Source organism: Mastomys coucha, unplaced genomic scaffold, assembly GCF_008632895.1.
Source record: "Mastomys coucha isolate ucsf_1 unplaced genomic scaffold, UCSF_Mcou_1 pScaffold18, whole genome shotgun sequence".
In the NCBI taxonomy this organism is placed as follows: Eukaryota; Metazoa; Chordata; class Mammalia; order Rodentia; family Muridae; genus Mastomys; species Mastomys coucha.
In genome coordinates this window covers 89570239-89598238 of record NW_022196900.1, presented here as the reverse complement: position 1 = coordinate 89598238, position 28000 = coordinate 89570239, and the positions used below count along the sequence as shown (strand labels likewise).

Genomic DNA, 28000 nt, shown 5'->3' with positions numbered 1-28000 from the left:
GTACATACAGTACAGTTGGGCCCAACTACGGGGGCTCACAAAACTGGCCCTGGGTTGTCTGACAGCTGCTGGGCACACCCAGTGCACCCTGGGGAGCTGCAGTCCAGGCCCGGTTTTGCACCAGGCCCTGCTGAGGTGTCTCCTCCTCCACCTCCTCCACCTCCTCCACCTCAGGGTTGGGGCAGCAGCTGCTGGGCGAGTCAGCTTTAGTCCCCACAGCTTTTCTAGTCTCTGACCTGCCTTCCTGGAGAGCTGAAGTTGTCTTTGAAGTTGTCGTCCCTACTGGACCCTTACAGGTAACACACCCAGTGGACTAAGGGGCAAGCACTGCCACCTGGTGTCCTGACCACATTCTGGTACCTCAGGAGTTTGGGCGGGGGGAGGAGGGTGTAAGCAAGATTATGACTCTGGCCTGGCCAGGTAGATAGACTTTCTATCACTAAAGGGTGTCTGTCCCACAAGTGTTAGGACAGGACAGGGGACACCTGATGCTTCATCTGCCTCTGAAAGAGACAGAACGTAAGGAACCCTGGCCTCGTATAGGCCCATAGCCCAGACCAAGCCAACCTGTAAGACAAAGCCAGGCGCAGTTCTGCCAAATGTCTTCCACCTTCACTCAAACACACATCTGGTGGTCCCCGGGGTACCAAAATACACACCACAAGGCAGCCTGGGCTGGCCGACCACACAGGAAGAAATGCACACACCCACACGGCACTGTCTCCCAGAAAGTCACTGCCCACACCAGCAACGCTCCTATAAGACACTGAGATATCATAAAGCAACACAGCACCCGGGTACGGATGCTATGCTTTACCCTGGCCTGCAGACATATCACAGGACAATAGGACACGATGATGCTCAAACACCCTGCCACAGAAAAGTCCCAAGCTGGCTTGATGCTAGCACCTCAAGTACAGTAGTTCAGAGAGAGAGAGAGTCGCTGTCAGTAGAACATGAGCATCCATCCGGCCCAGGGCTATGGAGACGGAGAGGCAGAAACCCCCTGAGGGAAAGCGGGGTAGGAGAGGAGACTTCCTTGCTTGCTATGCTTGGATACTGACTCAGCTGGGAGGAGACACAGGCAGGAGACAGGCACAAGCCGGGACCTGCCCCTGAGCTGCCCTCCTCCCATTTCAACCCCAGCTGGAGGCTTGGCATACAAAGGGGTGGGAAAGAGAGAGACTGCCCAGTGGGGCCAGGCCAGGACCACTACTGACTGAGTGCTGGTCCCTTGCCACGTCCACATGCCCCTCTCAGCTGGCAGTGTTTTCCTTCCGGGGTGGTTGTGGTTCCTGGGCATGAGTTGTTCTGCCAGCTGAGGCTATGAGCCAAGTTTGGAGGTTGGGGAGCCCTGGGGTCAGACCTGAGGGGCTCAAAAGCTCCTCCACGAAAGAAAGCAGGGCTGATGGCTGAGAATCTCAGGCAGGTGGTCTCAGTGGAGTTGGGTGCTACGGGGATTGGTGGGGGAGGAAGTTGGGAGGAGGGTTGGGGAGGAGGTTGCCTCAGACAGGAAGGCCAAATGGGCCAGGGCAGGGTGGAGGGAGGCAAGAGCAGAGGCAGGCTGGGTAGGGGATAAACATGAGCGGTGGAGAAGGCTGTGCATGCATCTACATGTTTATGCAGGTATATTTTTGCATTTCATTAAGACTCAAGTTATGTTGTGTGCAAAATATCAGCTTTGGGGGAGTGAGGTGTCCTTAGTTTCTAGTAGTATGCAGCAGGTCAGACAGCCAGAGTATGAAAAAAGGCAGAGAGATCTGTGGCTATGCAGGGACTTATTCTTGTGAGTGCATGCTTGTCCTTGAGTGGACATACTGTGTGCAAGTTTAAGAATTACTGTGCACAGCTCTTGGGCATAGGTGTCTGGGTGTGTGTGCACGGTCCCTGCACGGTGTGTGTATGTGTACGTGTGCGTGCATCTGTGCGTGCATCCGTGCATGCAGTTCCTTCATGGGGATGTGTGTGTATGTAACTGTCTTTGTTCAGGTATCTGGACTGTGTGTAGAACAGTGGGTACATGTATCAGTGTGTGCTGTCTTGCTGTTCTCTGTAATTCATCCTTAGGAGCATGTGCATATGTACATTTCTTAGAGTGTATCACTTACACCCCACCTCACCTTGACCTGGTCCTCCTTTGATTGGTTCCTATTACTCCTGTATATGCTTGGGAGACAACCAGCAGCTGGCTTCAGCTGTGCCCTTGAGAGACACTGATCGGCCCTTGGTTTATCCACAGGAAGCTGCATATGCCCTGCTGGGGCACAACCCCAGCTGATGCCCCAGAGAGGCCACCCATCTCAGGAGAGGTTTTGGGCCCTGCTTTCCCTCCCCATGGCACATGGACCAGGATCTGAAGCTGAGGGATTGCTGGACCTCAGCTTCCTGACAGAGGAGGAACAGGAGGCCATCTCTGATGTCCTCAAACGAGATGCTCGCCTGCGCCAGCTGGAGGAAGGGCGGGTCAGGTGAGACAGAACAGCCATCAGCCAGAAGGAAGGGATCTGGGATTCTTGGATGCTGACCACTGGGTCTGGGTGGTTCTTGGCTCTCCCTTTTGGTCTCCATTTACCTTGGCTAGCTCAGAGCTCATCACTTCTCTCAAACCTGTAACTGGTCCCTCCCTAGCCATCCTATCTCTGGATTTTTCCACTTTGGCCCACACCCTGAGACAGGACATTTTGGTGGACAGATATTGCCTAGCCTTAGTACCCTTCTGGACCCTCCCTCAGCCCTTAGAACCTAGTATCAAAGCCTTTAAGTGTGTCCATAGATCACCCTGATTGATCCCTGGTGGCTCCCCATCTCATCCATTTCCCTATCACCACCACCCCCAGATATACATAAACCTGCTAAACAAGTGCGTTCCCTAATCCCTGAATACTTTTGACTTCTAAACTTAAGATGTTTCTTCTCCCTAGAGGAGCAGAAGTGGCAGAGAACCTCAAGAGTGACAAGCAATGTCTGGGGGCAACTGTGTAACTTTGGGCAGTTACTTTGACCTTGAACCTCCCCTTTCTCCACTGAAATATAAGCTTGGGGGGGTGCAGGGAGATGGTTCAGTTGGTAAAATGCTTACTTGCATAGGCTTGGGAAATGGAGTTCAGATCCCCAGCACCCACATAAATGCCAGGGGTAAGGTGGCCCACCCACCACCCCAGCATTTCAGCAATGGTGATAGTGAATTGCTGGAGCAAGCTGGCTAGCTAGACTCACCAGAGTACTGAGCTCGGGGTTCAAGTGAGAGGGATGGAGAGAGATGGAGAAAGATGGGCAAGTTCAGTCTCTGACCTCCACATGCATGTGACCACATACATGGGAACATACATGCATGCATCCTACACATACATGACACATAATGTGCAAAATAAACTATCAGAGCTGGGTAGTGGTGGTACATGCCTTTAATCCCAGCACTTGGGAGGCAGAGGCAGGCGGATTTCTGAATTTAAGGCCAGCCTGGACTACAGAGTGACTTCCTGGACAGCCAGGGCTATACAGAGAAACCCTGTCTCGAAAAACCAAAAATAAATTAAAAAAAAAAAAACTGTCAGGCATGACCCACAATAATCACTTGATGAATAGTGATTACTATGCCTCTCAATCTGGAGAATTCCAATTTATTCTTTAAGAAATGATTCACATGTTGGAGAGATGGCTCAGTGGTTAAGAGCACTGATTGCTCTTCCAGACATCCTGAGTTCAATTCCTAGCAATCGGTGGTGGCTCACAACCATCTGTAATGGGATCTAATGCCCTCTTCTGGTGTGTCTGAAGAAAGCAATGGTGTATTCATATACATAAAATAAATAAGTCTTAAAAGAAAAAAGAAAAGATTCACACTCCCTCTGGGGAGTGTTCCTGGATTCATTCCTACTGAATGCTTACCTCCATCACAGAACTTGTCCATTTTGGATCCTGTCTCCTTAGTAGCTTGAGTGGCTCCAGGGCAAGGGTCCAGTGTGATTTGCTGTTGAGTCCCTGGTCCCTGGTCCAGAACAGGTGCCAGGGATGTTGCTTGGTTGAGTCATGATAGCTGTGCCCTCTACTGTCGTCTAGCAAGCTCCGGGCCTCCCTGGCAGACCCCTGGCAGCTGAAGATCCTGACAGGTGACTGGTTCCAAGAAGCACGCTCCCAGCGGCACCACCATGCCCATTTTGGTTCTGACCTTGTCCGGGCTTCTATCCGAAGGAAGAAGAGCTCGAAGGGTGAGAGGAGACCCTAAGGCAGGGAGGGAGAGCCCTGGAAGCCAAGGGTGCAGACTGTAAACAGGCAGGACTGGGCCCTGGGTTCGAGTCCTGGCTGCCTCCATACTGAATATCTGAGTGGCCCTGCCTGTCTGTGGGCTCTAGGAGGTGGAAGGGCATCTGTCGTGTGGGTCATGGCCAGTATGGGGCTTCCTGAGAATGCAGGCTCACAGACTCTCTCACCTGAGCCCAGGGGACCAGGCTCTGGGGAGTGATGGTGAAGCAGAGGCTGCTGGGGAAGAAGTCATTGAAGAAGAGCTGGAGTCCAGGTGAGGAGGCATTACATAGAAGAGAGGGAGACAGGAGACAGGCAGTGCCCAGCCCTGCAAACTCTGGCTCCCTTCTTGCAGGGTCTCCATAGAGGTGGCTGCTCCAGAGAGGCACACTGAGACCCAAGTGAGTATCCAGAGACTGCATTAGTAGCAAACACACTGTGGTTCCAAATGGGGGTGAATGTGCTGGGGAGGGAACCCCGCTATGGGGATCAGGAGACCTGGACAAGTCTCTTCTGTCTCTGGGCTTCACCAGCTTCTTGATCGACCTGTGGCCTGCACCTAGCTGGAATTAAGAGTAAGGATGAAGAGATGGCTCAGCAGTTAAGAGCACACTGACTGCTCTTCCAGAGGCCCTGAGTTCAATTCCCAGCAACCACATGGTGGCTCACAACCATCTGTAATGGAATCCAATCCCTTCTTCTGGTGTGTCTGTACATACATAAAACAAGTAAATCTAAACCAACAAACAAACAAAAATAAGGATACATGCAGGGCCAAGGTGATGGCACATGCCTTTAATCCCAGCACTTGGGAGGCAGACAGGCAGATATCTGTGAGTTTGAGGCCAGCCTCAATTCTTTTTTTAAAAGATTTATTTATTTTATGTATGTGAGTACACTGTAGCTGTACAGATGGTTATGAGCCTTCATGTTGTTGGGAATTGAATTTTTAGGACCTCTGCTCGCTCCGGCCCAAAGATTTATTTATTATTATACATAAGTACACTGTAGCTGTCTTCAGACACACCAGAAGAGGGCGTCAGATCTCATTACAGATGGTCGTGAGCCACTATGTGGTTGCTGGGATTTGAACTCAGGATCTTTGGAAGAGCAGTCAGTGCTCTTACTCACTGAGCCATCTTGCCAGCCCCCAGCCTCGAATTTTTAACAACTCCAGAGTTTCAGAAAGCCAGGGCTTCACAAGGAAACCCCCCCGCCTTGAAAAACAAACACAAAGGATGTAGCTCAGTTGATAGAATGCTTGATTAACACGCATGATGATCTGGGTTTGGTCCCTAGTACTACATAAACCCCGCATTGGTGGTGAACGTCTTAGATCCTGTCACTCAACAGGGTCAGGTGTGAAGCCAGTTTACTACAAAAAATAAAAATAAAATAAATGGCGTTGGATCGAAGCGGGTGAGGCCAGGGACTTAGATGTTGGGGGCCCCACCACCCACCTGAACCTAGGAGTCATGCAGGCACAGCAGGAGAGACAGGCCTTGGGATGCCAGGGTGTGAAGTACAGGCTTGACTGGTCCTGCAGCTGGTAGCTAGCCCTGCCCTGAGGGCAGCCCTACTCTAACACCGAGGTAAGCAGGCTGGAGTCTTTGACCTCTGACCCCAGCATAACCCTTGATCCCTTTCTCATTAACCCCCACTGTGACCTCCACCCTCTGCCTTCTTCAGGGGCCTGATTTCTCCTCACCATATGTACCCTCAAAGGCTTCCGGTCAGGAGGAGGATCCCCAGGACCAGGAAGGTGAGCAGCGGGAGGGTGTGCTGGGGAGCAGAAGTTGAGGGGATCAGAGGCCATTTTTAACGACCCCCTCAACCATCATGTTCACTTTCGTCTTATTCCTGGGTCCTCCACTTGGCCTTCAGGGGCAACTCTAGGTCACCCCTGGGGCCTGAAGCTGACAGGTGACTAAGAGCTTTGAACAAGTCCCTCCAGGTTTGCTTAGGGGCACACAGGAGAGGGGGGCTTTTTCAGCAGCTTGTACCCCACTCCAGCCCCTGGCCAAGGGGGTGTGCAGGTGGCAGAGGCGGACCCAGAGCTGGATCCTGAGCAGAAGGCGGAGCAGGAGTCGCGGCCAACTCCAGCCCAGGTAGGCGGGAGTAGCCAGTGGCTGGTCTCAAGACCGGGAGCGGATTCCAGACCGAGCTTGTACCTGCCCGGGGAGTGGGGGGGGATGGGAACCGTCGGTGAATCCCCCCCAACCCCCAAGACCCCCTGCAAGGTCCAGGGAAGTAGAGGGCTGCCCTGTCGCTTCTCCCCTCTCCAGACCAAGATGACCTCCAAGATCCTGGAGAATGGAGAAGAGACCCCGGGGCTCGGCCCCTCTCTTAACCGGGTGCTCAGCAGCAGCTCCTCTGTGTCCAGCCTCAATTCCTCTACGGTAAAGAACTAGGGAGAGGCTGGGTGGGGTGCCCAGGCAAATACCACCGTGGGAAGCTTCCCTGTGGGGACCCTGACCTCCCACCCACCCGGCCCACAGCTGAGCGGCAGCATGATGAGCCTATCGGGGGAGGCGGAGGCGGGCACCGTGCAGGTGCGGGGCTCCGTACTCTTCTCGCTGCGCTACGAGCCTGGCACCGCAGAGCTGCGAGTACAGGTGATCCAGTGCCAGGGCCTGGCCGCTGCCCGGCGCCGCCGCTCTGATCCGTGAGTGCCTACCTCGCAGATGGACTGCAGGGGGACCGAGGTGGGAGGGGCCCCATTACCCAGCCTACCACTTAACGGCCTTGGCCTCAGTTTTCTCTTCTTCAAATGGGCGCAACAATATTATTGGAAGGCGGCTTAAATTGGGTGCCTGTTAATTAACACCAGGCCTCCACGTGGGGTGCTGTGTTCTGGATGGTGCCTAGGAAAGACCCCCCCAGAGCTGGACAAAGCTCTGGAAGGGCTCCTCCTTACCTCCAGCCTTCACGTCCCTTGCCCAGCTACGTGAAGAGCTACCTCCTCCCGGATAAGCAGAGCAAGCGCAAAACCTCTGTGAAGAAACGAAATCTGAACCCGATCTTCAACGAGACTCTGCGGGTGAGGCGTCGAGGGGTTTGTCAACCCTGCAAACGAACAGGGTACCATTTTCGGTGGGGTGAGTGGCAGGGGATGCCGGGTTCCTTTAATTTTCCTGATGGCCCCAGGGGAGTAAATGGTAAGACAGCTTAGTGGTTAGCGCAATCCAAAGCCTGGCCCTTTGGGCTAGGAGGTGATCGTGAAACCCCAGTTAACCCTGACTCAGGATTCCATGCTGGAAAGGAGCCTGGGGGAGACTGTCTCCGGTTAACAGGTGAGCCACAGCGACGCCTAGGGCCTCCAGGGCGCGCCACTGAAACTCATCTCCTGTCCCCAGCACTCTGTCCAGCAGGCCGATCTCCCAGGCCGCGTGCTGAGCCTGTCCGTGTGGCACCGCGAAAGTCTGGGGCGCAACATCTTTCTGGGAGAGGTCGAAGTGCCCCTGGACACGTGGGACTGGGACTCTGAGGCCACCTGGCTCCCCCTGCAGCCTCGGGTAAGGGCTGATGTGCAGTCGCAGATATTCCTTCTTTATCCCACGGGCCCACTGGACCAAGCACCCACAGAGCGTTTTACAGAGAGAGCCTTACTTGGCCTCATACTGATACCATTAGGCCAAGCTTGCCAGCCAGGGTACCTCTTCCCGGGGTGCACTGCCATTGGGCTCCTAAGTAGAAGCTCTCTCCCCAATACCCTTCTCTACTGTTTCTCTACACCTACACCCGGCCTTTTCAGGTTCCCCCCTCTCCAGACGAGCTTCCCAGCCGGGGACTACTGTCTCTGTCCCTTAAGTATGTCCCTGCTGGCTCAGAGGGTAAGTGACTGCCAAATGAGAGGTTAAGCTGGAATGGTACTGGGAGGTGGGAGACCCGTTCTGTGGAGTGGTGGTCTGAACTAGAGTGTCCTCACAGGAGGGGGACAGCCTCTGAGCGGGGAGCTACACTTCTGGGTTAAGGAAGCTCAGGGCCTCGTACCACTGCGGCCAGGATCCCTGGACACTTACATTCAATGGTGAGAGGCAGCCTAACACATCTGTCTTTCCACTCTCCATCTCTGCCCAACCTGTCCCCCCAACCAAGATCAGCCAGCCTAAGCGGAGCAGAAGTGATCAGCCAGGCAGAGGGTTGGAGCTGGGGGCTGGGGCTGGGTCTCCATTGGTGGAGTGCTTGCTTGGCATGCAAAGGTTGATCCCTGACAACCTACATCAACTAGGAATGGAGGCAGGAGGATCAGTTCAAGGTCATTAAGGTTGCAGGGGATACACAAGATCCCTGTCTCAAAAAAAAAAAAAAAGTTTAGGCTAGGTATGATGGACAGGGTTTCTCTGTGTAGCTCTGGCTGTCCTGCAACTCAAACTCACTCTGTAAACCAGGCTGGCCTTGAACTCAGAAATCCACCTGCCTCTGACTCCCAAGTGCTGGGATTAACGGCGTGTGCCACCACCACCTGGCTAGGTGGCAAGCATTTTTAATCCCACCACTAGGGAGGCAGAGGCAGGTGAATTTCTGAGTTCCAGGCCAGCCTGGTCTACATAACTTGTTCCAGGTCAGCCAAAGCTACATAGTGAGACCTTGTATAACTACAACAAAACTGGAGTCAGGGGAACTAAGGGGCTATATTTAGTTAAGGTTTCTATTACTTTGGCGAAACACCATGACCAAAAAGCAGGTTGGGGAGGAAAGGGATGTACACGTCCACACTGTAGTCCATAACTGAAGGAAGCCAGGGCAGGAACTCAAACAGGGCAGGAACCTGAGGGCAGGAGCTGATGCCGAAGCCACGGAGGAGTGCTGCGTACTGGCTTGCTCCTCATGGGTTGCTCTTCAAGGTTTGCTTAACCTGTCTGTTAGAATCCAAGATCCCCAGCCCAGAGGTGGCCCCACTCACACTGGCATGGGCTCTCGCCCATCAATCAATAATTAAGGAAATGCTCTATAGGCTTGCCCACAACGTGATCTTATGGAGGCATTTGCTTAGTAGGGCTTCCCTCCTCTCAGATGACTCTAGCTCAGTGGTTCTCAACCTGATGGGTGGCAAATACCAGGTATTTACAGTACAATTCACGACAGTAGCAAAATTACACTTATGAAGTAGCAATGAAATGATTTAATGGTTGGAGGTCACCACAACATGAGGAGCTGTGTGACCCCTGCATCAGGGAGGTTGAGAGCCACTGTCCTAGTTTGTGTCAGGTTGACATAAAGTTAGCCAGCATAGACTGCATTCTGAGGAGGTTGTGCACACACTAGGCACGCACTGTGATGCAAAGGCCACAAGGGGTCCCTCCTTGGAACTCTTGCAAGGACAAGCTATGGAGCTTGGCTCTGAACTTGCAATTCAATGGTTGGTGATTGTAGTTGTCTTTTTTTTTTTTTTTTTTTTTTTTTTTTTTTTCTTGGTTTTTCCAGACAGGGTTTCTCTGTGTAGACCAGGCTGTCCTTAAACTCAGAAATCCGCCTGCCTCTGCCTCCCAAGTGCTGGGATTAAAGGCGTGTGCCACCACCACCTGGCTGTAGTTGTCTTTTAACATGTTGCGGAGCTGATTGCAATGCTTCAGTCACCTTAAGCGTTAAAAAAAAAAAAAAGTTCTACCACTGAGCTATACCTCAGCCCTGTGCTTTTCAAAGTAAGCTTTACAGAACCTCTAAAAGTGTTTCTGGGTGTCCAGGTGTTACCTCACCCTCCAGGAGTGAAACTGAGTACACCGCTCTGATTTGGGGCTCCGTTCTAGATCCCTCTCTGTTACTGTATATCAGAGTAATATTATTTTATTCTGCAGAGTGGTTCAGGCTTTGGAACCTAAAGGGGTGGGCAGGGAATACTGAAGGTTATTGGGCCAGAAAATAGAATTGCATTTCAGAGACTTCTCTCTGGAATCCCGTGAACAGTTATCAGCTTCAAGTGAGAAGCCTTGAGAAAAGATTGGTCTGAAGATCCCAGAACACAGAGGGCTAGAGACCTGATCTCAGGCAGGGGCTAGGGAACATGGACATATGAACGGCAGGACATGCTGCCTAGCTGGTTTAGGTAGGGAGTGTCAGGGGGTGGATTGCCTAAGACCAGCCCTTGTTTATTACCCTGTCACAGCTCAGTGCTGCCCGATGACAGTCGGGCCAGCCGCCAACGCACAAGAGTGGTTCGAAGAAGTCTCAGCCCCATGTTTAACCACACCATGGTTTATGATGGCTTCGGGCCTGCTGACCTACGCCAGGCCTGTGCTGAGCTCTCCCTGTGGGACCATGGGGCCCTGGCCAGTCGCCAGCTGGGGGGCACACGCCTCAGCCTTGGTACCGGTGAGCAGTCCCTTGAGGGGAGCCAAGTTTGGAGGCAGGAGCTCAGTGGGTGTCCTTGGATGCGTCATTACCCTATCTTCAAAGAGCTGGGGTGACTGGGCACCGTGCATAATCTAGGACCAGAAAGTTACTCCTGGGACCTGAGGTCTCCAAGGTAACCGTTTCCTCCTCCACTTTGGCTCACCCACATCCAGGCAGCAGTTATGGGCTCCAGGTGCCCTGGATGGATTCCACACCGGAGGAAAAGCAGCTGTGGCAGACACTCCTGGAGCGGCCCTGTGAGTGGGTGGATGGCCTTCTGCCCCTCAGAACCAACCTGGTCCCCAGGGCATAGTCTTGTCAAACCCCTCTGTGGACCCCCACCTAAAGCACACCCATGGCCGGAATTAATAAAGTCTGTTTACAGAACTACTGCTCACTCAACTGGGTATGAAGTCAGTAAGGCATTGCAAGGGCCCAGGAAATGAAAGGGGCCACTTGGGCATGGAGACCTCAGGGGGCTGCTCCTTGGACACTCCCCTCCCCCAACACCCTTCTGAAGTTGCCAAGACAAGCATGGTAGCAAGTGTTCTGTTTAATAGTCTATGACTGTATGTAGTGTCCTTTGGGTGCCTCCCTAGTTAGTGCCACCCACTGGGGGTTGGGCCTGGGCCCTGCAGTTGCTCCTAGGTTGTGGGACAGGTGAGTCAAAAGCAGTTTGTGTCTTCTCTGTTCATCCATCCGTGCCTGTGTCCTTTGATGTCATCACTCCGCGTCCCGGGGTCCAGGGGTGACCGATGTGGCTCTTGCTCGCTGTGCCAAGATGGCTCTCCAAATTCGGCATACCATCCCTCCCCTAGGGACATAGGAATCAATGGAATTCACCCATCCTCTCTCTTTAGGAACCACTATGCACAGGGGACTTATTTCCTTGTGGTTTTCAGGGAGGAATCAAGGCAGGCCCACGGAGCAGGGGATGTCCGGATCTTGCTAGCGGGTGCTACACGACTCACCCCTGGAGGGCCTGAGGTGTACCTGATTCTGGTGTAGACTAGGTCATCTTGAGTGGCACAGGTGAGCAGGGTCTGAAGGGTGAAGCTATGGCTCAGGAGCTGGTTATAAACGGAGAACCACAGAAACAGGAAAAGGTCAAGTTGCTCAGAAATACAACTAGACACTCGGGTTCTAGCTTCTAACAGAATTCTCCGACAGGCGGCCCCTTTGTGGCCTGAGTTTCCCATCTCTATGAGAGGTGCCTACTAAGGGCTTTTCCAGTATGGAGCATCTTGGCAGCAGTGAGAAAATTTGAATAGTTAGAAGACAGAGGAGCTGCCTTTGGTGGGTGGGTGGGGAGCGGCCAGCTCACATTCGCTCACCGTTTGGATAGTGGCGGGGTCTACACTCAGTTCCTGTAGCCACTGCACCAAGTTCTGGTCGTTTGGGAGGGTGGCTGTCAAAAAGGCAGGTGATGAGAGAGGGCAAGGGTCGTCTGCTAGAGGCGGCCTCACCTTCACCATTTCCCAGGCAAGTCTGCTCACCTGGGGTCTCTGAAGCGAGGGCATAGGTCCTGGTCTCTGCATGCACCCGATGCAGGGCCTGTTGCACCAGGGCCTGGCACTCGCGTTCCTTCTCAGCCAGAACGTCCCGAAGCCTGTGGGAATGTAGGGATGGTAGAATGGAAGGGTCTGCGATTGAAGCCTCTGCAGCTTATCTAGGGTGATTCCCAGAGACTTCACCTGTCAGTCTCGGCTCGCAAAAGGCCCAGCTGCACCATCAGCGATGGGGATCCCTGCTCTGGTGGGAGCTGGCTTTGCAGTGCCTGGCTCTCCTGCCGTTTCTGCTGGGACTCCTCTTTACTCCACTCCTCTGACCTCGGTGAGACCGCTTTCTTCTCCACCTCTACCACCAATTCGAGTAGATTGAGCTCAAGGTGGGCGCGGCGCCCGTTTAGGATCCCAGACGGCCAGGGAGAAGGGAGGGCCGCTAACTACTCATTTTCTGTTCGCCACGCCCCCAGGGCCACACCTCCCACCGGCCGGCTGGCGGGATCCAACCCCGCCTACCCGCGTCCAGCACCGCCAGCGCCGCCCGGACTGCACGGCTGAGCAGCGAGTCCAACACGAACATCCAGTGTGGGCGGATCTGGCGTCTGCGGAGGATCTGCTTCACCTGGGGAGGGAGGGAAGGAAGGCGCGGTTGAGGCAGCTGAATCTCAAACAGAGGTGGGGCTTGAGTTGCAAACCTCTAGAAAGTCTGCGGCAGTGTAAGAGAGGTGGGCGGACTTGGGGTCAAAATGTGGGACTGGAAAGCCAGGACTGGACATGCGTCTTCCTAGCAGTCATAGAATCCCGGAACATCAAGATCTTGCTCACGACCTGTTATTGCACAGCCCTAGCTTCGAAGTCGCTTCCTCACCGCGTCTGGAAAGGCGAAGAGCGGCCCCTTCAAAAGCGCAGGGCTCAGGCTCTGGGCCCGCAGCTGAGCTTGCAGGGCCCGCAGCTCCTGGGCCAACTGCCGGCGGTTAGGAGTGTGGATTTGTGCCCCGAGGCACCGAAGCAGAAGTTCCACATGATTCCTGCTGAGTCGGGAATCCTAAAAAACAAGGGGCGGCCGTGGCTGTTCGCATCCCGCAGTCAACAGAGATGCTCGCCGGTGGACCATAAATTCGTATCCCAGCTCCACCACCAGGGGGCGCTGGGGCGGGCCGCCCACCTGTTCCTGTTCCAGGAGATTCTCTGTTAGTGTGGGCACCTCCTGTTCCAGCACCGCAGCCAGCATGGCCCGGCGCTTGCTCTCCTGGTGCAGCAGACTCAGGCCTGAACTCTCTTCCGGGGACGCGGGTTCCTCGGCAGCGGGCTCCTCGGGCACACTGGACACAAGGAGGGGGCATCAGATGGAGGGTGGGCAACGCCCTGCAGCCACCTCTGCTGCAGGGTTTGGATCTTGGCTCTTTTATGCCTACTTCACGGGGGTAATAGGAATTATGCCCATCTGGGGGTGGGCAGAGTGGATGCCACAGGCATCTGGGAGAGGGCAGGAGGTAATCGATACCGTCCTTGTAAAGGGTCAGGGTGTTTGCGACTCAGGAAGGCCTTTTGTGGGGGAAGAAATGAATACAAAGGCAAAAGCAGATGAAGAGAACCCACTCCAGGACCCTAGGAGCTCACCGGAGCTGGCTGGTGTCCCCATAACTAAGGCAGCGCTTTGGGGGGCTGGGTGGGTGCTGAGAGGGTGCCTGGGGCTTTGGGAATGTCTGAGACTGTGTGGCTGAGTCAGCTGAAGGACTGGAAGCACCGGAAGGAGCCCCTGAGGGAGGAACAAGCAGTTAGTCTGCTCGCCTCGTCAGCCCCCCTGCCCTTCACTGGGTTGCCCTCCTCATAGCACCTGAGGGCCGGGGAGGATGCCGAGGGGAGCCAGGGCTGCGGCTCCTCTTCCCTGGCTGAAGGAAGGGGTCTCCCAGCAGCTCTTGGGCACTGGCTCGGAGGCGGGGATCTGGCTCAAAAGTTCGGAGGAGGAAGGCTTGGGCCTCAGCGGACAGGGAACTGGGCACTGGTGGATGCACCTTGTACATACCCACCTGTGGAGGTGGGGCAGAGGGGATAACCCACGATCAGATCAGAGGTGCTTGAGGCCCCGTCTGGCTCCGCCCACCCTCCGTAGGCCCCACCCCAGAGAGACTCACCTGAAACATTGCAGCCTGCGGGCTCCCTAATTCATGGAAGGGCGGCCGACCTGTAGCCATCTCGATTACAGTGCAGCCCAGAGACCAGATGTCAGCTGCCTTCCCATATCCTCGTGGGCCCTGGTCAATGATTTCTGGGGCCATATACTGCAGAGTCCCTAGACCACGAATAGGAACAACAATGCCAGCGTAGGCTTCCGTGTCTCCATCATCGGCTGGCCACCTGCACCATGGGATCCTATCACTTCAAATAGTGGTCATCACACTCCTCTCTTGAGTGTTATTGTCTACCTAGGCCCCGTCACCTGTCAAGCTTCTGTCCTTCATGCTAGGCTGCATGGCGTTCATCCGGAGGGCTCCAGCTTGTACCTGATGTTACATCATCTTCCCTTCAAATTCTACCAACCCTTCTCACACCCCAATACACACCTTGCATCTATTTTAGATGCTGAGCTCCTAGTCATTAGTTATCTGACTTTGGAGTCTAGATTTCATCAGTTCTTCCTGGATCTAGTCACCTGTCTCCAGCCTGATTCCATTCACCATTAAAACTGTAACTCTGTGCCCAGAAAAAACTCCATTCCCCAGAAGCCTCCAAGAGCTTGACACTCCCACCCCACGCCACCTCATGTTACCTGTGAAAGTCTCTGTGCATGGTGTGATGCCTGCCAGCCGCTTGGAGGTGCCAAAGTCAGAAATCTTGAGCAGCCCACTGAAGGTGTTGATCAGTACATTGTCCCCCTGATTGAAGAGGACACTAGGATTGGGCCCTGCTATAAACCAGACTCCCCCAAATCCTGGGACCCCGAATCTCCTGAGATCACATCCTGCACCTCTATGAGTGTCTTTTTCCTACCCACCCACTATAGGAGCTTGTGTCTGATATTCCACAGACATGACTTTTTCACCTTTAAGGGACCTCTTTGATAGGTCCCCCACCCTTTGCAAAGGTGTGCGCTCTCTCTCTCTCCACCCCCCCCCCCCCCCCCCCCCCCCCCCCGCCCCGCCACCATTACTCCCAGCTTCCATCTGGTACTGTGTCTCCACACACCCCGACCAGCCACAGGGCTGACCTTGATGTCTCGGTGAACGATACGGTTCTCATGGAGGTAGCTGAGTCCTTGCAGGATCTGACGTGTGTAGAAGCTAATAGTACTCTCATTGTCCTTTAGAGGTCCCCACACTGACCTAAGCAAGGAGGACAGGCTGCCTGGACAGAGACAATCCAAGTTTATAAGTGATGTCGGCTTACTCTACCCACATCCCTCTGATCAAGGCCCAAACACACCCATTCCCATGACACAGACTCCCATCACCCAATGCACCCTCTCAGCTAATTCTAGGTGACACCCACCCACGCTAGAGTTCATTTCCCCTCAGGGTTTGCCACCCCTGTCTGGCTCCATTCCCACGCCCCACACCTCAGGTTTCACTCCCCTCCCACGCAGGGCCAGTACCTCCAGGCACTTCCTCCATGAAGATCTTGAGGTAGCCGCCCTGGCTAGCTGAGCCCAGATACCGCACGATATTCTTGTGACGAAGTCGTTTGTGAAGAGCGATCTCTTCATGCAGAGGCTGAGAGAACCTGGGAGTGTTGAGGAGAGAGCAATGGGCAGATGTGAGCAGAGATAACATCCCACAGTCCTGTACCATGAGACCATGCCCCCAGATTCAACACCCTGCCTGCAGACCTCTCTTATCTACTGTAAGAACCACCACTCCAAGTCTAACCACTAAATAGCTCTTTCCATGCCCACAACTACTCAATTCTCACATTTCCTCAACACACACACACACACACACACACACACACCCCACACTTAACCTGTTCATGTCCACCCTCCTGAGCCCCAGAACTTTGTAAACCAATGCACCCCACCTGCTATCTCTCTCTGGGATTTCCTTGATGGCGATTCGTACCCTCGTGTGTCTGTCCCGGCCAGCATACACCACCCCATACGTGCCTCTGCCCAGCACCAGCCGCTCACCGGTCTCCGAGTATTCATAATCAAACTGTGAGATACAGAGCATCCGGTTCAGCAGGGCCCTTCACTCCTTGCTCTCCTCCAACCCCCATTTCTGCAGCCTCACCTCCAGCACCTCTCTTGCGCCTTCTGCCTCCTCGGTGGGCGCTGTGGAATCTGGATTCATCACCAAGACCTGAATTAGGCCACAGAACCTAAAGAGGGGAGAACAGCTGGAAGGAACCATCCCCCAAGAGCACCAGGTCTCACTTTATCCCTTCCTGTCCCTCAGTCCCCTGGGCATCCCAGCCCCAACTCAGAAGGTTGAGCACACCACTGGCAGCGCTCCACACTGGGAAAGCACAGCTGGACATCCTGGGCCGGAGGAAGTGCGTACAAGAAGCAGCAGCGCTGATCCAGCTTGGAAGTGCTAGAGAAGGAGAGAGGAAAATGAATGCCAAGCTTGGTGGCACAGGGGCTTGCCAGAAGGTTCTGCCTCTCACCTGATCCCACAGATGGAGGTGACTGGGAAGGTCCAGCTGGAAGGATCCTCCTGGGAGAAGAAAGAGACGGGGGTTGTGGAGGTGCTGGGACTAGAGAGGATTGGAGAAAAAAACTCGGATCGGTGAGTAAGGGGTCTAGGAGCTCACCTGAGTCTCTGGCTCCAGCAAGCTTAGGGTCACTGCGCTCACAGCGTCTGTCCCCTGAATCTCAAGCCTGGCAGGCAACAGGACCTTGTTAATCTCCAGCACCAGTACCTTTAAGCAGTAGGGGAAAGGGATCTGTCATAATGTGCATGGCTCATCCCTGGGTCCCTGGGCCCCTGGATCCCTGGCTCCTGCCGCCCTCACCAGGCACTGGTCCTCCTGAGGAGGGGCCATCTTGAAAGGCTGGCAGGATTGTAGGAGGAAGTGGAGCCAGAAGTGAGCTCGTAGCAGGGGCCCTCCCGAGGGCTCTGGTGTGGGTCTGAAATGCTGGTACAGCAAGAAGGTCTCCATCACTGATACCAAGTACCTAAGCACACATACAGCCTTGGCCTCAGCTCAGCCTGGGCACTAGCTGGTGCCACCCAGCTGCATGAAGTCAGAATATGGGCATCGGGTACCCACGAGCAGAGCGGAACAGGACACTGGTTATCATAGTGGTGTCAAAGTACTGAGGTCGCGGCTGGGGGAGGGGTGCCAATGGACACAGGTGCAGGGTTGAAGAAGGGGCCGCCTACCATATGGGGGCATTGAGCTTGTACAGTTGCTCCGCAGCCAGCACCACCTGGATGGGGTCGTTGGCAAGGATCTGGGCTCCCAGGTAGAATCCCACATCCCAGTAATACTGCATCTTCTCCACACAGCCTTTGCGGGCTAGCAGGCAGCCCAGCTTCATGCCTGGGGGAAAGGTGGCATGGGCTCAATTGAGTGTAGGTGCTGGAGGGAGTAGTAAGGCTCAAGTGTGGGTCCCACTGTAGTCCGCACTCACAGGAGTGTGGAGTAGATCTGGGCCAAAAGGCAGGTATGGCAAGATCTTGGCAGAAAGAGCCTAGCACAGGGGAGAGCTAGGGCACAAATGGATGTGGGACTAAGTGTGACAACCGGAAGTGTGGCTTGGGAAGAGAGGTACTCAACAGCTCCTGAGGCCTCAGACCTCAGGCACAGATCAGTCTCAAAGCCCACGAGTCAGCTCAGGGCTCTTTCCTCGCCCTCTGGACCGTGTGTGTGCTGGTGGCCATGGGCTAACAGCAGGCTTTACCTATCAGCTGGAGCTCCTCAGAGTCCTCAAAATGCTGCCCAGCTGCAATGAGCAGCACAGCTGCGTTGATGCCTGAGTGTAGGCTGGGCTCCACATCAAATGCCTTGCGGTACCTAGAGTCAGGTCGGGCAGGGGAGACAGGGTTGAATGGATGCCCGCAACCTCACCCCTCACCCCCATCACTATGCCGTCTACACACGATCTTGTGTGAATTACCAGTGATAGGCCTGCTCCAGGTGCTCGGCATTTTGGAAGCCAGAACTGAAGAACATGTCCTTGTAGATGCGACCACACATGCAGTACAGGTCCGGAGCCACGATGCCTTCATACTTTACCAATGGCAGCAGGACAGCCAGGGCCTTCTCCCGGTCCCCAGGCCTGTTCCTCCTAAAGCAGAGGAGCATGCACTGAAGACCTGTCTGATGGCTCTGACCCTCCCAGTCCTGGGACCCAATAGACCATAAATGGAAGGGGCCCTTCTAGAGGCCTATTAATGAGCCTCAAATGACACTAACCCCAGGAAGCACTCATCTCTAGAGTTAGTGACTCCAGGTGGAAGGGGTTTCTAGTTGGAAACAACTCTAAGGAGTGGTGACCTTGGACAGCTATGACCCTACCAAGGGGATCCCACCTCCTCTGTCCCCACCATGCGTCATTAGCCCAGACCAACAGGAACCTTGTGACATTAGGACCCAGGTCAGCAAATTCCCTGAGGAGCAGTGGCTCCAGACTACAGTGCTCTTGCTCCGCAGGTCGCAGAGACTTCCAATGACCATGACTCAAGCTTTGCCCCACTACCCACCTGTTGAGAGCAAACGTGTAGTGAAAGCAGACATTGTGCTGTTCAGCCACATCACAGGTGGGCAGAGCCTGCAGCGTTTCCACCAGCTCAATGATGGCTGAGTAGTCCTGTGAGAGGCGACAGGCTTCAGCTCAGTGAGCCCTTGACATGGAGGAAAAAAATCTTTTTCTTTTTTTTTTTTTTTAAGAGTTCTGAGACAGGGTAGCCCTAAATGCCCAGGAACTCACTCTGTAGACCAGGTTGGCCTTAAGCTCACAGAGATCCACCTCTGTGGTGGATCCAGAGTGCTGGGATTAAAGGCATGCACTATCACTGCCAGCGGAAATATCTTTTCTGTTTGTTTTTGAGATAAGGTTTCTCTACATAGCCCTGGGCGTCCTGGAATTTGCTCTGTAGACCAGGCTAGCCTTGAACTCTCAGAAATCTGCCTGCCTCTGCCTCCGAAGTGCTGGGATTTAAGACATGTGTAACTACTCTTATTTTGAAGGAAAATTCTACTGCCCACAAGCCGGAAGACTTTGCATACCTCCCTCTGGCCAAGCAGATTCACAGACCACACCTTCCTGGAGAACCTACTATGCACCCTGGGTGCTTCTAACATCACCAACCTACTATGCACCCCACACTGGGTGTTTCTAACCTCACCAATACCCTGTGAGGCAATGAGGACATCATCCCTCAAAAATAAGGAAATGCAGGCTGAAGAGATAAATAAGAGCAGTTAAGATTGCTGGCTGTACTTCCAGAGGACTGCAGTTTGGGCCCCAGAAACTACAGCAGGAAGCTCACAACCTGTTTTAACTCCAGCACCAAAGGACCCAACACTCTCTCCTGTCTTCTACAGGTAACTGCACGCACAATGTACAAATCCCAACTCAGCGCCTTTAATCCCAGCACTTGGGAGGCAGAGGCAGGCGGATTTCTGAGTTCGAGGCCAGCCTGGTCTACAGAGTGAGTTCCAGGACAGCCAGGGCTACAAAGAAGAACCCTGTCTCGAAAAACCAAAAATAAATAAATAAATAAATAAATAAATAAAATAAAAACAAATCCCAACTCAAACACACATACATGCACACAATTAAAAAATAAAATACAAAACCAGGTTAAAAAAAACAAAGCCAGGTGTGGAGGCACATGCCTTTAGTCCAACATTCAGAAGGCAGAAACAGGTGGATATGTAAGCCAGCCTAGTCTACATATTGAGTTCCAGGCCAGCTAGGAATGCACAGTGAGATTATGTTTTAATACTACTACTACTACTAACAACAACAACAACAAATAGGAAAATGGAGACTCAGACAATTTACTTAAAGCCATTAACGAGGCCCAGCCAGGAGCTGAACTTGTATCTGTCTGGCAACAAATGTCTGTCATACAATGATCTCTCTTAGGTTTGCACACAGGATCCCTTGAAGCCTAGACTGGCCTCAGACTTGCTTGTAAACAGGATGACCTCAAACTCTTGCCCTTCCTGACGCGACCACTTGAGTGCTGGAGTTAAATACTATGCCATGGTCTCTCGGGTCGCCACACACCTGGACATCGCGATAGGACAGCAGCAGATTCATGATGATGTCAGGGCTCAGCAGCTCTACACTGTCCAGCCTCCTCTGCAGGCGAGCCAGCTCCTGCCTCAGCTGCTGCCCACTGAACCGCTCCCGAGCCTGCCGGATATCCTGACGAATGGTCTCTCGGAAATAGCCGCTGATGTCCAAGACCATGGGGGGGGGGGGGGGGGGGGGGAGAGAGAGAGGTGAGCCTGTCCCCTCAGCCCCAGCAAACTTTATCTTCATCAGCCTGTACCTGGTACCCGCTCCCTGTGAGCCCCATTACCAAGAGTCTGTGGGTGTGGCCTCCAACAGACGGACAAGCCGGCCCACCAGAGGGGTGAGGAGGGCCTCAGCGCTTGCCCCAGCCTGCACTAGCCCATCGGCTATGCCCCTCAGGAGGCCTGCATCGCCACATAAGACCCGGCCAGTGGCTGTCACCACATAAGGAATCAGTGTGTAGCTGCCAACACAATCCTGGTGGGAAGAAGGCAGCACTTAGTGGAGGTCACACATAGGTCAGTGTAGGGTTAGAGCATGACTGGGGATTAGTACCGGTGAAGATAGGAATAGCAGAAAAGAGCCACACTTCACAAAAGGAGGCTACGTGGAACAGAGGGTCACACTGATGTCAGAGACAAATGAGGATGCTGGAAATGTTAGTGGGGGGTCAGAGGTTATAACATTGGCGGGAGGGATGGATTCTGCTCACCGAGTTCTTCTGGAAAACATCCTCCTGCAGGAGGCAGACAATCAGATACTGGCATTCTGGGAAGGCCTTACCCCAACCCTGCACCTGTCGTCTACCTCCCATCCCCCAGCCACCTAGCCACTTACACGAAGGGCCTGCAGGTCGGGTAGCTCTGCCTGGGAACAGAGGAGCACATTGTTGGTCATGCTGAAGCTCTCACGCACGCCGAGGTGGTAGAACAAAGAAGGCTGTGCCAGGGAGTTGCTCACCTCCAGCACCACTACATCTGTGGACACAGACATATAGGCCTGAGGGTTGAAGCACAGCTCGGCGGCAGAGGAGCCTGGAGATGCATGCTGCTTCAAATGCCTTGCCTGTACCTGATGCCGATGTTTTCACAATACTCTTACTGGTGGTGTTACAGAAGATGCCCAGGGACCCTTATCCCACTGAGAGTCTGGAAGTCCCAGGAAGGAGATAAATGGGCGTGCTCCAGCTGGGCACTTCTAGGTTATATAGGAGACAGGAACTTTGCAAACAGAAGTCCCATGCTCTGGCGCTTGCTTTCTCTCTCTCTCATTTTACTTCTATGCATGTGCATTTTGGTGTTGGTGAGTGCATGCTACAAGGCATCGGGATCGTCTGGAGATAAAGTTACAGGTGGTTGTGAGCACACCATGTGCATGCTGGGAACCTCGGGTCCTCTAAAAGAGCAGCAAGCGCTCTTAACCTCAGTACCCTCGCTCCAGTCTTGAAGCCGGGGTCTTGAGGACGATCTGCACCATTGAGTGTGACGACAGACAATGTTGTGCTCTTATGCGTGTTTGTGTAGCTTACTGTATCAGGCCATCTTTTAAGTGGCAATGTCCGCAAGGGAGGGACTGTATGAGTCAACACGGATGAGTCCACTTTATCTGTGGTCTGATCCGGCCAGCCTTCACTTTTAAGCTACAATTTAGCAGATGTCCAGGATTCACGGCTCTCTGACTCTGGGATAAACAAATAGGGATGAGGTGGAGCATCCGGGTAGGTGGGAATGAGAGGAATAGCCGTCTTCCGACCTCGCCCCCGGACTCCCTGTCTCTCCTCTAGACCCACCCCTGCTCCGCCCATTTTCTTGTGACTCCTAGTCTCCAAACACAATCCCTCTCTTCTATAATCCAGTCCCGAAGGGTTGCTTCAGCGCTTCCTTTCCCGCCCCTTTAGCCCCATGTGGGATGTAGTAATGTTAGGGCTTATCAGCCCCAACCCTGTAGAGAGAGATGGCCCCTTGCCATAGACCGAACTTCCGTCTCAGGCCTGATTCACCCTCAAAAGTCCAACGTGAGATCATCCTGAAAAATGAGTTCTCCCGCCTTCCCGGAGAACCCCATTGCCCCTCCCTCGGCCCCGCCTCTCCAAGCCCCGCCCCCAGAATTCGCCTGCCCCGCCCCACCTGCCTCGCACCGCGCTCACCGAAAGATACTTAAACTCCGGCTCAGGAGCCAGGCCTGGAGCCCCAAATCCAGCCTCAAGCCCCACCACATCCATAATCTACTAAATGCCCCTGTTGTTGCTGCCCTGTCTCAAATCCGGCTTTAGTTTACCGTAAACTCCGTAGACCTGGTACCCCGCCCGCCCCGTCAGGGGTCCTCAAGCTCCGCCCCCGCCCCGCCCAGGCCCAAGCCCCGCCCCGAGGCGCTCACCCGCGTTGTAGAAGGAGTCCAGCGCTGCGGTGTCGCCTAGCGCCAGCGTCGCAAAGGGCAGGCTGCGCAGCTGCGGGGGTGGCCGCGTGCCCTGGAGCTGAGCGCAGGCCTCGCGCAGGCATCGCAGCGGCAGCGGCTCTGCCTCGGTTCCCGATCCGGGCTCCACCCCGGGCCCCGGCTCCCGGGTCAGCACGTAGACCACACTGAGAGGCCGGCTCCGCGCGCAGCCCCGACCGGCGACCGCAGGAGACGAACGGCCCCGGCTCAGCGCCTCCGCCAGCGGGTCCTGCCAGCAGCTGCCCGCCCGTTCTAGAACCCCGGCCCCAGGACATGGCCCTGCCATGCGGGGGCGCTCGAGCGCGGGGCGCCGGGCGCAGGGGACCCGGGACAGGGCACGAGGCTGAAGGTGTGGATCCAGCCGGGATCCGGAGATGGGCTGGACGTCCTGTTCCGGAACTCTTAAGTCCAGAGAGAAATCTTTGCTCAATCGTTCACGGTCCTTACAGATCTGTGATCCAGGACCAGGTTCTGGGAATTTGGGATATCCAGTAATCCTCGGCTCACGGGTCACAGAAGGATCCTGGGAAGTCAACCGGCAGCGTGCTACACCCAGACTTCTCAAGGGAGCGCTGGCAGTCACTCTGTCCTGCCCTCACATGTAGGCTGGGCCCAGCCCTTTCCCGACTGGGAAAGGCTCCACCCTCGGCCCTGGGGCAATGAGGCTCCCCAGCGGCTCTCCCTCCCTCCTCTCCGGCTAGAACCTCTGACACTGTCCACTTCCGGAACAGCCTGTGCCCCTATTCGGGCCAAACACTGTTGACTGCTCACTGCAGACGCTCTTAAGATGTGTATCCAGGCCAGGGATAGGAAACAGGTCAGCCCCGCCTTGTTGGGATCTGGTAAATGAATGGACGTGGGGAGGGCGGGGGAGCAGAACATTGCGAGTAGTAGTAGGTGTCACATGTAATGTTCCTGCTGGTAGGGGTCAGAGCGTTGCTTTCCTCAGAGCCTCGCTTGCTGTGAAGCCTTGCTGACCTTATCAGTCCACCCAAAACTTGACCATGGAGCTGAGAAGCACTTCTTTTGGTTTTTCAAGATTTCTCTGTGTAGCCCTGGCTGTTCTGGAACTCACTCTGTAGACCAGGCTGGCCTCGAACTCAGAAATCCGCCTGTCTCTGCCTCCCAAGCGCTGGGATTCAAGGCGTGTGCCACCACTGCCCAGCTTGAGAACCACTTCTACTGTAAACTTTCTATCTACCCTTCGAAGGAACCCCGGAAGCCTCCGCTTTTGGGGTTACAAGAGTATTCCAGCTTCAAATTTGCCAAGAACCTTTAACGTACTAGTATGAATTAGTGACTAAGGCAATGAGTTGCTGTAAACCTTAGAGGGCCCTGAACTTAGAAATGAGACTTTGGGAATCTGAGGTTAGGACCATGTTTCATAATGGTTTATTATGGCAGGGCTTGGGGCTGGAGAGACAGCACAGCAATTAAGACCATTTGCTGCTCTGTCGAAGGACCAAGGACCCTGGTTTGGTTCCCAGCACCATCTGGTGCTCACCATCATCTGTAACTAGTTCCAGAAGATTCCTGACACTCTCCTGACCTGCACAGGCACCCGGGCACATACAAGGTGCACATATATAATTACAGGCAAAACATGCACATGAAATAAAACTAAAACTGTTTATAAAATAATACGTTGGGGCTTTGAACAAATGGTAGGAAGCCCCTGTTTCACAGCCTGCTCATCTCCTGGAAGGAAAAACTATATCTTCCTAGGTCTGAAGCAATGGAACAGACAAGCAATAAAGAGGGAGGATGAGGCCCATTACAGAGGTTTGGGTAGAAAACACACTTTACAAGAAGCAAATAGGAGCCAAGTGCTGGTGGCATATGTCTTTAATCCCAGCACTCAGGAGGCAGAAGCATGTTAATCTCTGTGAGATCAAGGCCAGCCTGGTCTACAGAGTTCCAGGACAGCCAGGGCTGCAGAGTGAAACCCTGTCTCACAAAACCAACCAACCAAACAGCAAACAAAGGGTGAGAGAGCTGTCCACAGACCATCCACTTTGGACTTGAGGGCCCAGGAGGACTGGCCTCTAATCTCTAATCTCACTGCCCCTCTGGCATTATCTTGCATCCTTCTAGGGTCAGAAACCCTGAGAATTCTGACCCCTTCATCTTCTGGATTAGAAGTTCTTCCTTGTTCCATGCCAGCCTGGTCTACAGAGTGAGTTCCAGGACAGTCAGGGCTACACAGAGAAACCCTGTCTTGAAAAACCAAAAAAAGGGCTGGCGAGATGGCTCAGTGGGTAAGAGCACTGACTGTTCTTCTGAAGGTCATGAGTTTGGATTCCAGCAACCACATGGTGGCTCACAACCACCCGTAATGAGATCTGACGCCCTCTTCTGGTGCGTTTGAAGACAACTACAGTGAATTACGCTGGAGCGAGAGGGGCTGGAGTTCAATTCCCAGCAGCCACACACATGATGGCTCACAGCCACTTGTACAGCTACAGTGTACTCATACAGATAAATAAAATAAAATAAATCTTTAAAAAAAAAAAAAAAGCCGGGCAGTGGTGGCGCACGCCTTTAATCCCAGCACTTGGGAGGCAGAGGCAGGTGGATTTATGAGTTTGAGGCCAGCCTGGTCTATAGAGTGAGTTCCAGGACAGCCAGGACAACACAGAGAAACCCTGTCTTGAAAAACCAAAAAAGAAGAAGAAGAAGAAGAAGAAGAAGAAGAAGAAGAAGAAGAAGAAGAAGAAGAAGAAGAAGAAGAAGAAGTTCTTCCTTGCATAGAGCTGAAGCTTGAGTCCCTCGCCTGTTTTCTATAGGTTTTCTCCCTAATAAGAAAAGATCTGAAAAGTGTTACAAAGCGGCTCCAGAAGGCAATGAGATGGCTAAGGGATGGAAGCTGGAAGGACTGATAACGATGCTGACAATCGAGAGCTCTAGCAAAGCATCTCGTGGGATCCCACAGAAGGGGTGACCCATGCCTTTTTCTGAGGCCCTGTCAATGCCATACATGTGGGCAGTGGCCTCAAGCGTAGTGCCCTTGAGATTGGTTCAGTTGCAGGATCTGTACAACCCAGCACGGAGACAGTTACTGCACAGTTGTCCCATCTTGAATAAGGGTCTGCATTATAGGTGGTGAAAGTCTCCCTGCTGTGGAAGCTGAGGGTCCCCTGCAGGGAGGAGTGGAAGGCACCTGGGCACCCTACAGTCTGCCTGACCCCCTTATAGACATCACCCCAAGGCAGCCTCCAAAGTGATGAGGTGAGTGTCATCAGGCCCCGTGAGACCTCAACAGCACCAAGGAGCCAGTTATTGTTGGTTTGTTTGCCTGTGGTCATGCAGCTAGTCACAGTGGAAGTGGGACTCAAACACAGGACTATTCTGTTCCAAGGCATCAGTTTGACCCAAGTCTTATCCCCTCCAGAGTTCCCAGTTTCTCTCCAGCCTCTTTGTCCACTCTCAGTCCCAGCAAGCAGCCTGGGTGACTGTGCCAGGGAGAGCTGGGAGGAACCTCTTGGGCCTGGGCAGGAAAGGGGGCTCCTCAGAGGCACCCCGCCATAACCACTTCCCCCTTTCAGTTATCTCCTAACACTTGCTGCTTCTCTGAAAGAAGTCCGCTGGTTCCTCTCCTAGAGCAGAGCATGATGATGCACACACAACAAAGCAGCAGATAACAGCCCCACCCCTGCACTTCATGCTCCACCCCTGCAGTGAGCACCCCACCCCACCCTCACCCCACCCCTGTTCATTTTGTACAAGGGAAAACTGAAGCTGTGATCAGGAAAGGACTTGCCCAGAGACCCACAGTAAATACCATCTGCACTCTGAAGCTGTTTCTCCCCAGAGCCTGTCTTTCCCTCTGGCCCTATCCTGTTTCAAGACTGCCACTTCTGGGGTTGGAGAGGTGGCTCAGCGAATAAGAGCACTGACTGCCTCTTCTAAAGGTCGTGAGTTCAATTCCCACAACCTCATGGGAGCTCACAGCCACCCATAATGAGATCTGACACCCTCTTCTGGTACGTCTGAAGTCAGCTACAGTGTACTTATGTATAATAATAAATAAATCTTTGTGCTAGAGCAGTCAGGGACTGAGCAAGCGAAGTTGACCAGAGTGAGTGGGGCCCACCAGAGTGAGCGGGGTTGCCCGAAGCAAGCAGAAGTCCTAAAAATCCAATTCCCAACAGCCACATGAAAACTCACAACCATCTATACAGCTACAGTGTACTCATATACATAAAATAAATACATCTTAAAAAAAAAAGACTGCCATCTCTCAGATGAGGAAACTGAGGCCTGCAGAAGGGAAAAAGCCACCTGAGCTCATTCATGAATGCTGGGCCAATGCTGAGAATGGCCAGCCACTCTGTTCCCCTGTCCCAGGGTGAAGTGGAAACTTAAGGGTTCTTTGGAAAGTCGGTCAGATGGTGTTTTGCTGAAGGAACGTTTTTGTTAAAGACACAGGTGTGAAAGGCTAAGGCAGACTCATGAAGAAAATGTTTCACTGAAGCAGACACAGGAGAGAGGATGTTCTGCAAGAGCAAGCACGTGAAAGGACACGTGATGAAGGACTTTTTGCTAAGAACAGGAATATACTGGCCCGCCTTACATTGTATAGTTGAGCTGCATTTATCAGGACTCCGTAGAGAAAAATTCACCAGAAAACTTCTGGTAGTGTGCGCCAGTTTCTTGCTGCCTCCTTGGACTCTGGCTGATTGGATGCGAGTGCCGAGGCAGGACACAGTGGAGGACACATGATGTTTGGAAGGTATAAATAGGACTCCAGGGAGTGATTGAGACAGAGCTAAGCTTGCTTATAGAGAGAGCTAGCTGTACACTGCTTGTGGGTCTAGAGTCTTCACTAATCTTGGCTTCCCTGAGAGAAGCACAGCTGAGAACTTCTGGTGTCCCTCCTGGTCCCTCCTGTTGACTTGTGTCAAGGCTAAGGCCTGGCTGTTTCTACTAGGTCATGTAACCGCTATTTCTAACCTGACTGTACTGAACTGGACTGCTGGTATATCTTTGAGGTGCCTGCTGATCTGTGAACTGAACTGCCAGTTTCCAGACAACACAGATGGGAGTTGTTCCAAAGAACCTTTCTAAATAGGTCCATTTCTCCTATATCCTTTCTTTCCCACTACCTCTGGTGGGTTACAAAAAAAGATTAAAACATTAAAAAAAATCATTAAAAACAAGATTTAAAAGTTGGGTGTGGTGGCGCATGCCTTTAATCCCAGCACTTGGGAGGCAGAAGCAGTCGGATTTCTGAGTTCGAGGACAGCCTGGTCTTCAGAGCTACACAGAGAAACCCTGTCTCAAAACACCCCCCCCC

At 53.5% G+C, this 28000-nt stretch overlaps 2 protein-coding genes across 3 annotated transcripts; one reads left to right on the top strand and one right to left on the bottom strand.

The window, feature by feature from the left end:
- Positions 1–186: 186 nt before the first annotated feature.
- Positions 187–10972, top strand: Sytl1 (synaptotagmin like 1). 2 transcript variants are annotated; one of them, XM_031378964.1, is made up of 15 exons: positions 187–296; positions 2240–2468; positions 4060–4208; positions 4441–4516; positions 4598–4643; positions 5932–6004; positions 6256–6350; positions 6528–6641; positions 6741–6907; positions 7186–7282; positions 7599–7757; positions 7997–8075; positions 8173–8272; positions 10349–10554; positions 10749–10972. In XM_031378964.1, exons 2-15 carry the CDS (start codon positions 2278–2280, stop codon positions 10886–10888), a joined length of 1692 nt encoding a protein of 563 aa, XP_031234824.1. In that variant the 5' UTR covers positions 187–296; positions 2240–2277; the 3' UTR covers positions 10889–10972. The 2 variants fall into 2 exon arrangements, with proteins under 2 accessions (XP_031234824.1, XP_031234823.1); XM_031378963.1 differs by lacking the exon at positions 187–296 and adding an exon at positions 1553–1626.
- Positions 10973–11110: 138 nt separating this feature from the next.
- Map3k6 (mitogen-activated protein kinase kinase kinase 6) lies at positions 11111–23275 on the bottom strand. Its single transcript, XM_031378962.1, has 29 exons — positions 22648–23275; positions 21109–21248; positions 20984–21007; positions 20558–20748; positions 20260–20428; positions 18725–18831; positions 18139–18309; positions 17923–18035; positions 17402–17561; positions 17031–17193; positions 16830–16937; positions 16683–16732; positions 16514–16609; positions 16307–16394; positions 16095–16228; positions 15673–15800; positions 15289–15425; positions 14851–14956; positions 14216–14373; positions 13918–14110; positions 13701–13839; positions 13246–13402; positions 12949–13125; positions 12597–12702; positions 12270–12432; positions 12072–12184; positions 11910–11983; positions 11569–11645; positions 11111–11389 (listed from the first exon to the last, which is right to left on the bottom strand). The coding sequence occupies exons 1-29, from the start codon at positions 22988–22990 to the stop codon at positions 11299–11301; spliced, it is 3876 nt and encodes a 1291-aa protein (XP_031234822.1). The 5' UTR covers positions 22991–23275; the 3' UTR covers positions 11111–11298.
- Positions 23276–28000: the final 4725 nt, after the last annotated feature.